Source organism: Microtus ochrogaster, chromosome 24 (assembly GCF_000317375.1).
Source record: "Microtus ochrogaster isolate Prairie Vole_2 chromosome 24, MicOch1.0, whole genome shotgun sequence".
In the NCBI taxonomy this organism is placed as follows: domain Eukaryota; kingdom Metazoa; phylum Chordata; class Mammalia; order Rodentia; family Cricetidae; genus Microtus; species Microtus ochrogaster.
Genome location: NC_022024.1, coordinates 35,677,851 through 35,696,544, shown reverse-complemented (window position 1 = coordinate 35,696,544; position 18,694 = coordinate 35,677,851). Strand labels below are relative to the sequence as shown.

At 45.7% G+C, this 18,694-nt stretch overlaps 1 protein-coding gene across 2 annotated transcripts in view; it reads right to left on the bottom strand.

Annotated features, from left to right (window-relative positions):
- Positions 1-18,694, bottom strand: part of Polr3b (RNA polymerase III subunit B) — a 110,662-nt gene that overhangs the window by 17,840 nt on the left and 74,128 nt on the right. For both annotated transcript variants that reach the window (XM_005358244.3, XM_026784628.1), the window contains 4 exons: positions 18,507-18,649; positions 4,408-4,511; positions 3,826-3,992; positions 1,595-1,708 (listed from right to left, as the gene is read on the bottom strand). In XM_005358244.3, coding sequence (XP_005358301.1) covers positions 1,595-1,708; positions 3,826-3,992; positions 4,408-4,511; positions 18,507-18,649 — 528 coding nt within the window. The remainder of the gene's footprint in view (positions 1-1,594; positions 1,709-3,825; positions 3,993-4,407; positions 4,512-18,506; positions 18,650-18,694) is intronic.

The window sequence follows — 18,694 nt, the reverse complement described above, 5'->3', positions numbered from 1 at the left end:
AAGCTCTGTGCTGTGAAGGGACATTACAGCTGACTCAGAGGGAACAACACAAGACCCACAGGGGTCTTGCTGCTTAGGCAATAACTACCTTGAGAATCTTGGCCCTTCTTCTCATTTCGTCTTTAAAATCATTTTTAAAAGATTACTCTCTTTTATGGATGAATGTTTTGCCTGCATGTATGTGCACCACATGTGTGCCTGGTGCCTTCAGAGATCAAAAGGGGCATGGGATCCCCTGCAACTGGAGTTACGGATGATTGTTAACTACCATGTGAGAGCTGGGAATTGAACCCAGATCTTCTGCAAGAGTAACAAGTACTCTTACCCACTGAGTCACCTCTCCAGACCCTTTCCAGCACTCTGAAGCACACACACAGCTATGTTTTTAATAGTCATTGCAACTGCTCAAGTTACGATCAAGACTGAGTTTAGCTTTAAAAGAGCAAAGCCAAATGGTAGCTGCCCCATTTCTCTCCTGTCTAGCTAGCATGATCGGTGAAGATGAGGGTACTGAGTATTCACCAACATCTGTCACATGCTGTATCTGGTCCTCATTCACTATCACTCTGTGAAGTAGGTACTATCATTTGACAAGGATGTGAGCTGGAGGCCCCATTTCCCAAGGAGCCATCGCTGGCTTGGGACACACTTTTTCCCCCATACATTTCTCTGCATGCTAAACCTATGAAAACAGATCCATAGCTACTGGAGGCCGTTCACCACCACACTGACAACATGCTCTGAGCTGATTTAACTGTGGCTATGCTGATCCTTCTGTCTTAGAGTAAGAAAGCATTTACCTTGTTTTTAGGTTTTACAGGAGCTTACAGCTGGGAGACTTTAGAATTTTAGAGAAACTGAATTTTTAAAGACCATGGAGCTTCTAAAACTTGGGATTTTTATATTGTGGTGTAAATATTAGTATGACATCCTGGGAAGAAATGAGAAGAGGAGAGCTGTAGCTGGATAGGACCGTGCTGAGCTCAGAAGGGACCGGCCGTGCTGGCTAGCTCTTTTTGTCTGTTTGTTTCTTGTTTTTTTTTTTCTTTTTTTTTCTTTTTTTGCCAACACGATGTATGCTAGAGTCTTCTGGGAGCAAAGACTCAATTGAGAAACTGCCTCCTTGAGACTGACCTGTAGGCTTGGGGGACACTGTCTTGATTAATGAGCGGCGTGGGAGGGCAGCGCTCACCGTGGGAGGTGGCGTGGGAGGGCAGCGCTCACTGTGGGAGGCGCCATTTCTAGGCAGGTGGTCCTGGATGGTATAGGAAACCAGGCTGTGCAGGTCATGAGATGAGGAGCAGAGCAGCAAGCAGCTCTAGGGTCTCTGCTCCAGCGGCTGGCTTCTGCCAGCGATGAAGTGTTACCTGAGAGGCGTAAGAATTCTTTCCTCCCCAAGTTGCTTTTGGCCATGGTGTTTTTAATCACTGAACAATGCATCTCACACCCCGATATCTTTTGGCCATGGTGTTTTTAATCACTAAACAATGCATCTCACACCCCGATATCTTCAGGGAAACAGAAGTTTCGCTGTTATTCCCCACAGACAGTGTTTAAGTTCTGACTGCTTCTGCCACCCAAGTGCTGCTCTTACCTGGTAAGAACGGCTCGTGGTCCTCGGGCCCGGGCATGCATTTTATCCAGCACCATGTGTTTCAGTTTCTGATAGTACACAGGTCCAAAATAGATGTATGCTTCTAAGGGCTCCCTGAAAGGAAAGTCAACATTGGGTTTACGGAACATGGTTTGGATAACTCAAGAGATAGCCTTCTCAGGCCTCGGCAGCTGCAGGTCCTTACTGTGTTCTCAGAGACTCACAACAACTGTGTGAGGACAACCTTTAGTCTACAGCCAATTAAAAGGCTGGACCAAAAACCACAGATGCATACTACTATATAAGCAGGTGATGCTCTCACAAGAGATAAGCTACCAACAGGATGGCCTTCTTCATCGCCACCCATTTCATCAGGACAACATCTTTTCTTGGTGTGTTATTTTTCTGCTGATCTTGTTTCTACTCTCATCTCTAGACTACTGGTCTACCCTAACAATCCAGGGAAGATTCCTCCTAAAGGAAACCACAACAGGTCATTCATTCTGCTCTAAAATCCCCAATGATTTTTTTCCCTGATATTCCACGTTGCCAAAATTGTACATGGCTATTGTACCAAACATACCAGAACTTCTGCCTCAGAACCACTGACCTCAGGCGTGTGCCAACAGTAATCTTTTGCCAGGTATATGCATGTGCCTGTCAACAGTATATTCCTTAGATGAACTTTATTGAACAACTTTTTCTTTTTTGTTTTGAGACTAGGTCTCACCATATTGCTTAACCTGGCCCGGAACTTGCCATATTGCCTAGGTTGGTGTCAAACTTGCAATCTTTGGACGTCACCCCCCATGATGACAGGTGAGAACCTTCCTAACGGAGGTCTCCTCCCTTACTCTCCACAACCGCAACCTTACTTGACCCGAGAGCACTCAGCCCTCTGTGCAACCATCACTACTGTCTCTGTCTATCGTCTGTCTTCCCATAAGAAGTCTGTCACCTAGCGCCCAATAAATGCTGTGACACACTCTTCCCACTAGTGAATAACTACAGTAAGAGTATCCAAAGAAGTGGCGTGTCAGTGCTCTGACAGAAAAACAAGTAGTGTCTGGAGCAAACAGCCAGGGAACGGAAGCCTTAAGTCTCCTAACTTCCTCAAAGAGAAGGAAGTACTCTCCAGGCCTGTCTAACCCAGCAGCATGCAGGCTAGGAGGACTGTGTCTCCACCGGTGAGCCTGAGGAGGTTAGGTAAGAGCTGGAGAGTGGTGTGACTAGGACTCAATCCCAGTGCTCTCTCTGCCTGTCACACTGGCCTGTCTGATAAAACAAGTTCCCTTTGAGCAAAGCATGTCGTCATGTGGGAAGAGCAAAGGAGCCACACACTACAGAAAAGCAGCTGCAAACTTTGGCCTGGACGGCCTGGTCCAATTCCAGCGTGCCGGTGCATGAGCAAAGGCTACTTGCGGTTATGAGTCATGGGTTTCAGCACAATGGGACCCCAGGAAGTCACAGTGGAGAGGAAGACATGGTCGCAAGGGCCCTCAGAGAGCCTGCTTTTGTTCCAGACACTGGAACAAAACTCAAGTTTTCTTGTACCAATGTGGTCAGCCAAGGGTCTTTCTAGTTCTAATAACTGACTGCGGTCTCAGGGATGATAACTTATGGCAGAATTTATGGACCTCTGGCACCCAACGCTACTCCACCATCCAGAGAGTGAAGTCACATGCAATTCCTACTTCTAGCTAAGATCAGGAACTTGGGCGAGAGCAGGTCCTGGGGGAACTCTGAGCAGGCGCAGCAGGGCTTCTCAAGCTTTGGCACGAGGTACTCCATGCAGGTGGCCAGGGAAGCAGTGTAGACCACAGCTGTGCACAGCACGCAGGATGCAGCTCACACTCATCTTTTCATGTACTTCTATTCAGGAAGCTGCACTCCCTCTCTTTCTCTCCCTCCTTCCCTCCCTTCCTTTCGTCCCCTTTTTTTTTTTTCTTTGAGAAAGGGTTTCTCTGTGTAGCCCTGGCTGTCCTGGAACTTTCTCTGTAGACCAGGCTGACCTCAAACTTAGAGATCTGCCTGCCTCTGCCTTCAGAGTACTGGGGTTAAAGGCGTGCGCCACCATGCCCAGTGCAATGCCCCATTTCTTAAACGTGGCTTTTCTTGCATCAGGTTTCTGAAAACGTGAGGACGAAGGAAGCTTTGGACTTTCACACCTTAAGGTACGACACTTTCAGGGCTCTTACCTCTTTCCTTCTAGTGCTCAACAGCACACTCACCCTGTGATGCCTGAGGTGACGTAGTCCTTCCCCAGGTAGTTATAGCCATGGCGCACGAGGTCTTCACACACATCCTTGACTTTACTCCCTCCGAAGGCCGTGCCGTAGTGAAACCTGCCGTCTAACACACCTGCCTTGCCAGCCAGCAGTTCGATTAACTTTCCCACCTGCGGGGTGAGATGGGACAAACTGTGAAGTGTCTCCCTGTGGTGCGGGGTTCTCCTGACCTAATTATTGCAATCCCCACAGTGACCAAGAGTGACAGACTAATACTGGCACTGACTGGTACCGCGTTGGGGAACCCTGGCCTAGGTGACTAACCTCCCCTACTGTTTTCCTAGTTCTCAGATATGGAAACTCAGGTATAGAGCTGAGCACTGAGGCCAAGGGCACGTGACCTGTGAGAGATAAGGGCTACAGGAAGCGACTGCTCAAAGAGGCATCCAGCTGCTTCGCACACGAGAGGAGGAGGGACTAGGAGTCTGTTGATCCGTCGGTGGACGGCTCACTGTAACCAAACTGCCTGCCTGCCTGTTTCCTTCCCTCAGAGCGGCACCCCTGAAGAGCCCACAGGTAACTGACCGTCATTCTCGATGGGAAGCCGTGCGGGTTCATTATGATGTCGGGACAGATACCAGAATCACAGAAAGGCATGTCTTCCTGGGGGACGATCAGGCCACAAACACCTGGGGGACAGGGGTTTACAGCACATCAGGCAGATGGGCAGGAGGGAAGAACACAGTACTTAATGGATCTTCCTTGCTGTCTCTGTTCTCACTGCTCCAAAGCACTCCCCACTGTCTCCGTCAAGAGCAACAAAAGCAATTTCCCTGGTAGCCAAGCAGTTCAAAGACGACTCGCCTTGCAGAGAAGCACTGCAGCCGTGGACTGGCCTGTTGGCCAGACACACAATGGTGCTGTCCGGCTGCTCGCCCACCTTCCCTGAGTGCCATGAAGACCCAAGCACAGAGCCAGGCTGCTTGTACCCCAGAAGTGTTGCTCTCTGCTCCCTGACAGCGAGGCTGTGGTCTGCTGGGCTCTGCACCCAAGCCACAGGAATCCAAATTCTCTGAGCACCAAACAAAGAATGACTAAATAAGACTGAATATGTAAAATGTGGTTTTAAAAACCCGTAACAAGAAATCCTTGGCTGGAGCTAGAGAGAAGACTCAGCGGTTAAGAGCACTAGCTGCTCCTCCAGACCTGACACCAGTACATGCAGGCAAAACATCAAATGCACATAAAATAGAAACGCACCATCAAAAAGGAAAGAAACCCTTGTGCACGGCTGAAATGCTAACAGGTGTACCCGCTGGCTGCAGAGCTGGCCGGCTGGTCTACCTTGCCAGGGCTTCCCTGGCTGAGCTTAACCTGCCTTAAGGAATTTTAATTCCTATAGCTTATAGCACATTAGAAAAGTGGTCTTTGATTGAACTTGTAAAGACCAACAAGAAAAGTAAGAGCCAAATCATTCTTAGGGCAAAAGGCTAGAATTAGACACGGAATTCTAGGAATGAGAGCAGAGCGTGGCAGCCCCTTCCTCCCCCGGCTCCGCACTCCTCTGCCGTTCTCTAAGGCAGCAGCCCTGAGTATCCCTTAGCAGGTTCTCAGAGATTTGCTGCTAAACAGATTTTTAATCCTTCTGATTTGTTTTTCCTGGGAAGATGAGCAGGGATAGAACTTAGGTGCTCAATCTCCTTTATACAAGAACTAGAAGACTTGGGGGCTGGAGGGATGGCTCAGCAGTTAAGAGCTCTGGCTGCTCTTCCAGAGGACCTGGGTTCAATTCCCAGCACCCATATGGCAGCTCACACCTGTCTGTACATAGACATATATGGAGGCAAAATACCAGTGAACATAAAGTTAAAAAAAAATTCAAGAAGAAAAAAAGAACTGGACGACTGTACACAGCAGCGCAGAATAAGGAGACAATGCTCTTAGATTGCAGTAAGACGCAGACCTCCTTCCTCCAAGGGGAAAAAACCTTGTCCGTTCCTGTTTGTACTCTACATATTTTTTTAAAAAAATATCATCACACTGTTGGAGCTAAAACCTAAGCCATGATAAACAACGAGCTGCAGCCCCAGAACTGCAAACTTTAAAATAAAACCTTTATGGTCTGTGTATTGTGAAGAGCTGAAGAACAGAGGAAAGGAATCTACCGCATCTCTAGAATTAGAGTCTGGACTCTGCTTTCTAGTGGTTTCCAGCAAGACTGCACTTGGGCTTCCAGAGTCGGATTCTAGAGCAGACAACTCTTTTGATAGTGATTTGGTTGAGAAGGTCTTATCGTATCATGAATGCTTTTCTGTGCAACAGGAACAGCTACTTGTTTTGCTCAAATCCAGCCATGTGCTAAAATTTATGTCAAGTAGAGCATGTGGCTTTTATCTTCCTTCCAAAAGCACATCTTAGCCATACTGGAATTATCTGACCAAATCCTAGAGCTGCTGGAAAATCTACTTTGCAAGACATCATTTGTAGATCCACAAAGCAATGCACAAAGTACTGAACATGACCATTCCTACAAGGGCTGGGGAGAGTCGGGGAGTCCAGGGACACCCCTAAACACAAATCCAAATGCTGGGGTCAGCTTGGGAGAAGCTGCCGTTCATCCCCCAAAGCTCCAAGAGAAGGTGGGAGGGAGGGTCAGGTGGCCCAGAGCAGACTGAGGCAGCATGACAGGCAGGGTAGAAAGGAGAAGACTTGTCCTGTATCATTGGTTTAGTTGCCATGTTTAACTGAGCCAATTCAACCTCATTATGCTGTGAGATGAAATACTCATTCCTAAAACCAGAATCTAATAATTTCCTCCAAGTCTGATTAATCTTCACTGCAGAGCTTCCTTTTGGGACGTCCTTATCTGCCTTTTCCTGACACTTGTGGAAGAAAGCACACACGCACAGCTTTTTTTCCTTCCTGAAGCAGGACTGCTCTGACTGTCTCTGAACCAAGGGCACCTGTAAGCCAAAAATTAAATCTTCGCTAACTTAAAATTACTCAAGTCCTGAAACCCTTTTATATGCCAAGACGGTTCCCATAGCAGACAGCCTGTGTTGTTTGTTTTGTGTGAAAGTGAATGATAAAAGACCCATGAAATCGACACAGAAAGCCAGAACAGCAGCGAGAGGCGAGGGCTCTCCATCACTGCAGTTTCTACCCTCTGCTGACTCGCAGAACAATGGGGGCTACACATCCCACCGCAGATCCAACACAGCTGTGCATTTCATTAGAGAAGAGCACTAGCGACACAGTAAATAATTAACTTACTCTGCTCCGCTGGCTGTGCTATGAGACCAGTCATAGCTGACAGATTTTAATACACGTTAACACAAAGGGGCCGTAATGAGCTTAGAAGTTAAAACAAAATATTTAGACAGAATTTGACGATCTTGAATCTCAAATTAGACAGATGATTTTTAAAGTTCGCATTTTACTGAATCCATCAGGGGCAGAGAACATTTTCCTTCGTAGAAACACACTTCCTCCCTTTCTCTTCCCTTCCGGATTTCTCTGGTTCAGAAGTATTCGGGTCCTCACCACACTGGGAAGGTAGTTTTTCTTTCCTTCCAATGAAAAATTAAAACTGTGCACCAAGGAACACAGGCATAAAGTCCAGGCCAGTACTAAGAACTTTTCAAAGTTGTGGCCACTTCCCCTGAATGCTGGCTTAAAATGCAAATGAAGTGCAGTGCGCTTCAGCATGCTAACACCCCCTGGGTCCCTGGAAAGAGGGGGGACTAAGCCATGGCTAATGGGAGCTGTTGGGAAACCATTACTGATTCATACCTTAAAAGCTTACACAGCATTTCAGATTTTAAAATAAAATTCCAACCCCGGCTCATGCTGCTGTCTCAACTCCATTGTTTACAGCACAGCCTCCTGGTAGCAAAATGCAAATACATTTTGCTCAGGAACTTTGATGCACTCACAGGGGCAACTGGGAATTAGGCCACAGACTGTATCACAGGACTCTTAGCAAACACAAGTCAATAAAGAAAAACAGGAGCTGGGAAAGTTAGGAGCAGATGCCCTGCCAAGAGAATATTACTCCATCAGCACCCACACTAATTCCAAGCATAAAGAACTCATAGAGCCCAGGGAAGCTACAACTGTGGACTCACACCCTGTCTGGCTCCTATACTGAGTTGCTATCTTTATTGCAATGGCTTTAGAGAGAACCCAGAAATCATGTAAGAATGGGTTTGTTCAGCGAAGTCCAGTTGACATTATGAATCATTTGGTTTTCTTAAAATGTGTTTTTAATGGCTAATATTAATAGCAACTGACACATTAGATTTAGTGGATTGGATCTGTGTGATGAAATACTTTAAATTAAATAGGTAAAAGTTAATAGATCAGAAAAAAAATCGGTGTGGTAGCTCATGTCAGTAATGTAGGTGTTAGGACAACAGGGAGATTCTGAATTCAAGGCCAGTCTAGCTACTCGGCAAGACCCAATCTCAAAAACAATCAAACCGACAAAAATTAAAATTAAATTAAAAAAAAAGAGAGAGAGAGAAGAAAAATTCTAGAGCCATATCAAGACAAGAGAACAGATGCTAACTGCAGAAGATAACTCCAACGATCTATTTAATTCAAGAGCTATTTCCAAGGTGATGTCACTTTTTTTATTGGTTTTAATGAGCCATATATTTTTCTCCATTCCCCACCCCTTCTACTGCCCTTTCCCATGGTCCCCATACTCCCAATTTACTCAGGAGATCTTGTCTTTTTCTACATCCCATGTACATTAGATCCAGGTATGTCTCTCTTAGAATCCTCTTTGCTATCTAAGTTCTCTGGGATTGTGATTGTAGGCTGGTTTTTCTTTGCTGTATGTCTAAAAAGCCACTTATGAGTGAATAGATGTGATAATTGTCTTTCTGAGTCTGGGTGACCTCACTCAAAATAATGTTTTCTAGTTCCATCAATTTTCCTGAAAAATTCAAGATGTTATTATTATTATTATTATTATTTTGCTGTGTAGTACTCCATTGTGTAAATGTACCATATTTTCATTATCCATTCTTCGGTTGAGGGGCATTTAGGTTGTTTCCAGGTTCTGGCTATGACAAACAATGCTGCTATGAACATAGTTGAGCACATGTCCTTGTGGCACGATTGAGCATCCTTTGGATATATACCCAAAAGTGGTATTACTGGGTCTTGAGGAAGGTTGTTTCCTAATTTTCTGAGAAATCACCACACTGACATCCAAAGGGGTTGTACCAGCTTGCATTCCCATCAGCAATGCAGGAGTGTTCCCTTTACCCCACATCCTCTCCAGTATAAGCTGTGATCAGTGTTTTTGATCTTGGCAATTCTTACAGGTGTAAGGTGGACTCAGAGTTGTTTGGATTTGCATTTCTCTGATGGCTAAGGGTGTTGAACATTACCTTAAGTGGGTGACGAGCAAATGGTTTCCTACTAGTTGTCAACTTAGCATTCCTAAGTACACGTTGTGTGACAAGCACTATCAGGAGGTAAGGATACAACTCCGGACAGGCAGACGTAGCTGACTAGATTAATCCAAGTAAACACTGGAAGCTAACAGCCTTCTACAACCACATTTGCAACGTCTGAATGTTCTCCATGATGCAGAGTACATCCGGACGCAGCCCCGCCCCCCTCTGCCCCCCAGCGACCCAGGGCCAGGGCAGTGTCCAGTGTTAAACTGCTCATTGCTGATGAGTGCAGTCTTGAATGAGGCCAAAGCACAGCTACAAGCTCTCGAGTTTGCTCCCAATTAAGTAAGAAATGTTTGTAATAAACTCATGTCTCTGGGCCTTAATACTTTAAGAAATGTGAATTTCTAAATCAGAATGTGAAGGCTAACCCAGGTGGTTGCTCCTGTCTCCCCTTCTCCAGCTATCCAATTACCCTTTTCTTTTTCCCTCCACCACCTTAAATCACGCCAAGGGGGGAGACAGGGAGGACAAAAACAGAGGTATCACCGCAGATCTATCTCATCACTTGCCATATCCTGGCTGATGTAACTTCAATTCGGCTCTTCCTTACATGCTAACAGATAAATAATGCATAAGAAAACTTGATTAGCTTTCTTATTAAAACATCACTCTAAATGAGAGGAGGCGCTAGAAGACAATGGTGTTTTTACACGGCTTTCCCATGAGCAGTTGAATGGTTTGATGTGATAAATTTGCATAGTCGGAGGCACACAAAGGGCTGATTAATTGAAACCCTTACAATGCTCCTGGAAGCAGCTACTGTAAAACAATAACCATAGGAACTTTACAAAACACACACGGCTAAATGTGTCAAGAACTTAATGAAATGTGTTGAGCCTACACTATTTGGAAACAGAATTGGAGATTTTTATTCGGGCCATAAAACACTAAACACCTTAATTTCAAAGCTTTAGTTGGGTATTTACTGAAAGGGCAGAGGGCCACAGTGGGCCACAGAAGATCAGAACTTGTTCTTAGAAAACAGGTTGAGCAAAGGCTTCTTACAATGAGGCGTCTATGTGGATTAGACATCCGGAGATGGTGGGGAAATGCACCTTATCCTTAGGCTCTCACCATTACTTTAACCAGTCACCCCTCTTCCCTCCCACTTAGATCAGACAGCCAAAGACAGCCAGTGTAGTGTGTCTGAAGGTGGCCAGGCAGGGGATTTTAAGATCCATAAGAGCTGTGTGAGGATAAGGTGCCAGCCATGTCGCTATCACTCTGGGCCAATCTTCTCACTCACCCAGTTCTACAGAAAACACATAATGAATGAAGATCTGGCAAAACTGGCTTTCAACTTGTGTGACAAATTTCGCTCTCCAAACATTTTCTTACTCCTCATAAACCCTGCACAGCGCCACAGAAGGGCTTGATATGTCTGGACAGGAAGGGCAGACCTTTCTTTTAAGATACACTCCATCAAAACATCAGCAAATTAACAGCAGATTACTGGATAAATTTTGAGGCAAGCAATCTTTTATAATGGAATTTATTTTGAGCAACAGTCAAAGATAACTATTCTAGAACATTTTCCTCACAAATACAAAGATAAACCAGTATAATGAAACCACTAAGTGAAAAGCTGTGTTTTGATGAGACCAGGTTCTTCTACTTCAAAAACAACAGATGACGTTAGAGCACTTTCACTGGCTATCTGGTCCCAGAGGACAGAGTGAGGCACTAAGGAATGGACGTCATTATCTCAGATTTGCAGTTATTAAAAAGCTCCTATTTGCCAGGACAAACACTCTTGCTCAAATACAGTTTTTCCTTAGAAACACTGCTTGGCATTGCTGCGGTTCTGTGATCTGCGGGACCTTTGTTGGAGGTGCTAATCCTTTTTCACATGAGAGACTAAGAAATGTCCTTTCAGGAGAGTGATATATTGCTTTTCTCCTCTCCACATCAAAGGAGTCCACTCTTTCCCTGCTCGTCGTGAATGGCAGCAACAGAAAGGATATCCAGAAATATAATAATTCGCTTTGCCTGGACACTGAGATGAAACTTAACTCCTTAGGCTAATGTAATCTTTTGCTTTAGAATTAAAGGAGGCCAAGAATGAACTCTAACAAAGGCATTATCAGAGAAAAAGTCTTAATATGAAAATATTTGGCCCTAATTAAAAATTGAGTTCCCCTCTGTTTAGATTTTATAAAAAAGTCAAAGAGCCTAATACATGTGCTTCTATTTCGAAATGGATGTCTAGCTCCAGAGGAACCAGTCAAGCATCCTGTGAATCTCTCTGTATCTTTATCCACAAAGCTGATGATGCATTTCATAAAAGTGCACAACACTGTAGACCTACGCCTCAGCTCTGCTGGCCTCTTTGGAAGGTCATTACATATGAACCATGGGAGTCACAGCTTCACTCCCAACTGAAGAAAACGAGACATGGAAAAGATCAAAGCTCCTCTACAGAACTCAAAACCAAAGCAGATTTTGCTTCCTTTGTAAACACACAAGACACGTTCACTCTCTGCTGTCAAGGAGGCTCTCACTGAGTAGCTCAGCACTCCCCAGATATTCTTCAGCAATAGCTGACTGGGCCAGTAGGAATGGACTTCCACAACCTCACTGACAACATTCATAACAGATCTAGTGAAGACCCAGGGAAGTCTGCATGTACTTCATGAAGAGTCCCCGACTGTCACAGTGGACTAAAATTTCATTAATGGAAATGCAACGAGAGGTGCTCAGAGTCTGCTGGCCTGCTTCTGATCGTCAAGTCGTGTTTGCGTGTGACACCATCTGCACCCAAGACTTTCTTCTTCAACAAAGCTTCTGTCTGCTTAGTCCTGTTTTTGTCTGGTTTTTGTTTGTTTGTTTTGAAGTAGGATCTTACTATGTAGCTCTGGCTATCCTAGAAATTACTCTGTAGACTAGGTTGGCCTTAAAAACACAGAAATCTGACAGCTTCTGTCCCACAAGTGCTGGGATTAAAGGAATATGCCATCATGCCTGGCCTAACCTCGGTTCCTGAGTGATGGGGACCCTCTTTCAGTCATTGGCCTGAGAGGCTGGACCAGGTTGGGCGTGGCCTTGGGTACCAAAAAGGTATGGGCTCTGCTTGTTGCCCCCCTCCCCCCACACCTGGATACTGGATTCCGTTCCTGCTCCTGGTTCGTACAGAGGCCTGCGATCTGTGAGTCCCGCCTTAAATAAAGAACCCCTTATTATGCCCTATTCAGAGCTAGTATGGGATTATTTTATTTGAGTTCTCCTTCACTGAGGTCCAGAGGGTAATGCTGCAGAGACTGATGACCCTTCTACTTGCTATAGTGTGGTCTTCACTTACCACACTGCTGCTCTGGACACGTTGTGGTATGGATTCTCTGATTCCAGCTAAGCCACTCAGTCCATGCTCTTTGATCACACACAGCATATGACTACCAGCGCTCGACTCCCTGTCCCCAGTTGCTGCATTTAGCTGCAAATCACCCTGTTATCGCTGAAGTGACAATGCTGGAGCGGGATCAACACTCATGCTCTGTGACACTAGACTCTCTAAGATGCCACTAACTGCTGGGAAGCCTCCTTTAAGAGGTACTGGGTACAGACATCTAACCTAATCTCTGTATTACACATGTACTAAAAGAATCCCTAACTGCATCTTAAAAACAAAAACAAAACAAATACTCAAAACTAAAAAACCAAAACCAAACCAGACAACAAACCAACCAGGCCATCTCTAGGATCATGCTCTCCAAACACCAAGAGCTTAGCTCTGTGCTTAAAGAGGCAGTGCACAAATACACGTCAGATCAAAACAGCCTTAAGGTTTCCTCCTGGAGAAGACCTATGGGTCAACCTGCAGACAATGCTTTACTATTTCTGAACTAGTCTACCTTTCAAGAGTGACGGTAAAGCTCCACTGACCAGTGTCCTTACCTTGGGATGAGTCTGAACCAAACAAACTGACCACATGAGGATTCGTGGTGTCACAATACACCCAGAACCCTACGAACTCTTGAGACTTCATCAGCCCATTCTGCAGAGATTGCCCAGAGCACAGCTGGTGCTGAGGACCACAGTCTCCAGCAAACTCACAACATCTAACTCTCTTAGGTCTGCTCCAGGTCCTCTCTGGGCTCCACAGCCTGAGCTGTGCTGCTACGGTAGTCAGTGTGCCCAGAAGATCAAGAGAATGGTTAAAGGCAAAGGCTCAGAATTTTGCTTCATTTTCTATTTTTTTTTTTCAAATTCATGAGAGTCTGAATTTTAATCAACTAAATTACTAAAGCCTTAGCAGATGATCAGTTAAAGAATGAGTTAATTTTAGCAGGGAAGGGGCATAAGAGAGGACAGTTTTAGGGAATATGTCTTCAGACAATTTAGGACCAATTCAAGTATTGTAGTGTTTGCTTTGGTGGAAAATACAGTTTTATCTAAGAAAACAGGATTTTGAAGAGATACTCCCCTCAAGGAGACACAGGAAAGACTTGTAAAGGCTGTACCGCTTCTATGGAGAAATTTCCAGGACTGTGGCAATTCCAGAGGTAATGACCTTGGGGTATCAGAACAGTCAGGTTAATGGAAGAAGCCTCCCTGAGGTTCAAATGCCTCATTCTGTACAGCAGGAATCCCAGAAGTTACCACAACTGAATAGATAAAAGCATAGAACATGCCTGAAAAGTTTGTAAATTATCAGCACACTATAAATTTGGGACTGACAGCATCACATATAACACTTGCCTCCTTTACCTAAGCGTCTAACAGACACCTCAAACTTGAGGTTCAAACTCTTACCTGTGCCCTTGTCTAACACAGTAACATGGCTCCTCCCCATTCTTGTCAACTGCCCGCTGAGGCCACAGACACCCCGCGGTTTAGATTTTCCTAAACAAATGTGAGAAAACTTTAACCCCCAATGTTGCAGTGTTGGGCGGTGGGGCCTTTTGGGAGGTGTTTAGGGATCGGGTGCCACCCCCTGAACAGATTAGTGCTGAGGTCAGAAGCATCTGAGGCTGCAGACCGTGTCCAGCGGGCGGGCTCTCCAGTGTGCTCTGTGCCCTTTCACTGTCTACCAGGAGATGATGGAATTAAAAAGCCCTCAACAGATGTGAGACCTCTGGCCTTGGATTTTCTAGTTTCTAGAATTGTAAGAAACAAATCTCTGTATGTATAGACTACCCGGACTAACTATTCTAGGCATAACAGCACCGATAAGATGAAGTCAAGGGGTCCCTGAGGGTCATGGGCCAGCCACTCTGGGTTTCAGGTTCACTGAGAAACCTACTCTCAAAATTCAAACAGAGGTGGAAAGCAAGCAAGGAAATATAGCAGACGGCAACTCGATCCTCTATAGATGTGTACACGCATGTGCACATGGCACCTGCATGCGTACGTATATGTTAAACACACACACCAATACACAACAGCTTATAGAGAAACAAGACAAAGACGAGCACTGTGCTTTATGAATGAGCAGCACTGGACTTACTATGACAATGCTGTCAAAGTCCTCAGGGAAACAATTTCAATCTTAGACTATTCCCAACACAGCACAGACTAAGAAATGCCTACAGAGGATAGGACATGTTTACACATACATGACTTCCCACCACCCTCTCCTCAACAACTGAAAGAACAACTCATCTACAAGGAGAGAAGCGAGGTATGGGGAGAAGGAAAAGGCCAGAGCCCTGATGTGTTTGCTACGACCGTGTCTCCCTAGATTTGTGTGCTGGTGCAGACTTTCAGTATACCTTAGAATGCAGCTGTATTTAGTGATCACACGCCTTCAATTCAGCATCAGGAAGGAGAGTCAGGTGGATCTCTGTGAGCCTGAGGCCAGCCTGGACTACACATCAAGCTTTAGGTCAGCCAAGGCTACCTGGTAAGACTGCCTCAAAAACAAACAAAACCTGCAAACCCTTCTCCTAAAACAACAACAGGAGAGGTAACTATAGCTCAATGGAATCACCAAGATAAGCCCTAACCCAGCAAGCCTGGTGAACCCCTAAGAAAAATGCTAGGGTTCAATGTGAAGAGGGAAAAATGCCATCTGGAGCAAGCCTCAGAAGAACCTGTATCTGCAGACAGCAAGAAAATCTACTGCTGCTGAGCCTGACAGATCTGTGGTTCTTACCAGAGCAGCCTTAGAATACGAATACTGTGTGTACCCAGCCTTCCTGCAACGGCTGCTCGGGACTTAAGAGAACAGGACAGCTTCTGGCTCTGGTCGATTGCTGGTTCATGAGCATTATTTAAAGTGTGCCCCACTCCGTGTGTTCAACATTAGATGTCTTCCTTAATTGATCCCTACCATATTTTCTTTGAGTCAGAGTATCTCACTGAGCCTGGAGCCTAGATTCAGCAGAACTAGTTGGTGCAAGTCCCACACATCCCTGTTGGGGAATATTATTTTCAGGTGTGTGACTTTTGTTTATGCTGCATTTGTTTAACTTTGTAGAGCTGTGTTATTGTGCCCATCTAAAACACCTGATGGGCCTAACAAAGACATGAACGACCAATAGCGAGGCAGGAGCAAGGGTAGGTGGAGCTGGCAGGCAGAGAGGATAGATAGAAGGAGAAAGGGGAGGGCAGGGCCAGCCACGCAGCAAGCCCCCGAGAAAGAAGCAAAGGAACGTACACAGAAAGAGAACGATGAAAGCCCAGAGGCAAAATGTAGTCGGGTTAATTTAGGTTAAGAGAAGCTGGGCAGAAACAAGCCAAGCTAAGGCCGGGCATTCATAACTAAGAGTAAGCCTCCGTGTGTGTGATTTATTTGGGAGCTGAGTGGCAGGCACCCTCAAAAGCCAAAGGGTAATACCCCATACAAGAGACCCTGTTGTCCTCTTCCGCAGGGCTGACATCATAGGTGTTTGTACACGAGTCCTGAGGATCTGAACTCAGGGCCAGGGCGTCTGTGGCGGGTGCTTTACAAATGGAGGACTCTCCCTGGCCCAGAAACTAAGTTCTTAATACCTCAGGGAACGAATACCATGGTGTGGAGCAGGAAGAAGGGAGACTGTGTGTGTCCCTACATAGACTCGTGATCCCCAGGACTATAAAGAAATGAGAGAAAATTATTACTCCAAGGGAAAAAACATTATGCTACAGAGAAGTGATACTCAAATGGTTACTTATTTTGTATTGGATACTGTCTATGAAATTAAATGACTCAAAGTTCTGATAGTCAGCAAGCTGGGGCAAGATGTTTAGTTACCAAGTTTAGTGCTAAGTTACCGGACCCACCTAGACACCTAGTAGTCAGTAAGTATCAGCTAAGATGGAGGAATGTGTCTGAGAATACTTAGAGCCGTGAAGGTATAAATGGGATGGAGGAGAAGGATGGCTGAGCTTCTCTCTGCAGAGCTGGAAGACCAAGGCCTCAAGAGGGAAAGTCACCCACCACAGACATATCACCAGCCCAAACCTCCACTTAAAAACACAACAAACTAACCTTTGAAACCACGCGTGAGGGCCAGTGAGGTGACTCAGCGGGGAAAGGTGCTGGGTGTCCCCTCTGATGGCCTGAGCCGGAGCCCCAGAACCCACATGACGGAAGGAGAGGAGCCCTGAAAGCCGCCCCTAACCTCCACCTATGCATGACCTCTCTCTCATACACGCAGATTCATAAATACTGTGCATGTATTCCTTGATAAAAGTCAGGCTTACAAGTAAATTTCCATTTGCCCAAGTGTCTTGTTCTCTCATTATTCGGCTAAAGCTCATCCTACCTATTTTCCTGTTTGGCAGTTTCCTTTTCTGCCTAGCTTTTCAATAAATCTGATAAACCGCAAGACAGGGCTATCCAGGGAATGAGGGCTAATCAGGAGGTTTTTACCTTGGATTAAAAGCCATCTGGATAAAAGAAAAGTAAGAAGACAAAGTCCTCACTGAAGTAAAAGGTCAGGCACCCTGGGAGGACATCCCTCAGTTTCACAGAGAAGCATGTATGTCAGAGGCCCTAAGAGCAAACAGCTCTAAAGCCACTGCGTACACAACTGAGGCAGAGGCACTGTTGTCAGCTGTCTGATCCCTGTCATATAACAGTCTGGGGACACGCTATAGCACAAGCTTCCTGACATTTCACATACAGGCCCATGCTTAATAAAACTTACAGACAGCAGTGCTCTGTCCACATGTGTGTGCACACTCACAGGGTGTTCTCAAGGACAGCAGTGCTCTGTCCACGTGTGTGTGCACACTCACAGGGTGTTCTCAAGGACATCGGTGCTCTGTCCACGTGTGTGTGCACACTCACAGGGTGTTCTCAAGTAAAGCGAAGGACAAACCACCCATCAAGAATTGGAGGCAGCTTCAACTCTCACCTATTTACTCAGATGCTCTTATCAAGTACTTAGCATCTGCTCCAAGAAAGGCTTCACTGGGCTTTATGACTGCAAAAACACATTTCTGCCACCTTTACTAAGTTTAGCGGGATCAGCACCTAGTGGGTAAGCACTGACATGCTCATCAGTCTCCAATTCTTTGTACACTGTGAAGTTAACTTGGGTGTGTCTTACTTTGGGCTGCTATTGTGGTGATGAAACACCATGACTGAAAAGCAGGCTGGGGAGGAAAGGGTTTATTTGGCTCACACTTCCGCAGCACAGTTCAGCACTGAAGGAAGTCAGTGCAGGAACCTGGAGGCAGGAGCTGAAGCAGAGGCCATGGTGGTGCTGCTGATTGGCTTGCTCATCATGGTTTGCTCAGCCTGCCTTCTTAGAGAACCCAGGACCACCTGCCCGGGGGTGGCTCCACCCCCATCAATCACTAAATCAGAAAATGCCTCCAGCCGGACCTTATGGAGCAATTGTCTCAGTCAAGGCTCCCTCCTCGCAGATGATGCTAGCGTGTGTCAAGGTGACATCAAACTAGCCAGGACAGTATACGAGGTGTGTAGGCTGATATGGAATGGGGAACTGTCTTACGGTGTGGATTCTTGTAAGGGATACCTAAGATGAGAGAAATCAAAACACTATTACTAAAGGGTCAGTCCATTCTGAGGCTCCTCTCGAGCTGCAATGACCACACACACAGAGGACAGAACGGGCTAAGCGCGAGCCTTCCTGGGAAGAGTCACTCTGCTGTCGTGTGCACTTCAGTGGGTAGAGCATCTGGGTTTACAACTCTGGGCACAGAAGGAAATGAAAATGAAGTAAACGATCAGATAAACACTTCTGCCATACAGACCTCTAAACATCACTAAAATGTTAGCAGGCGAATCTGAGAACACTGAAGATTTGGCGTTACGGTTACCTTTCTGTCCATGACGACTGCTGAACTTGTCCCCGATCTCTGGACGCCGCGTCTGCCTTAGGAGCATCTTGATGAGGAAGGCATCCTCTGCGTTAGAAGAGATCATCACTTTCTCAATGTAGGAGTCTGTCGCACCTTTGTACCTGATGTGATGACAGAGACACTAAAATAGCTGCTGATGCCCTTTG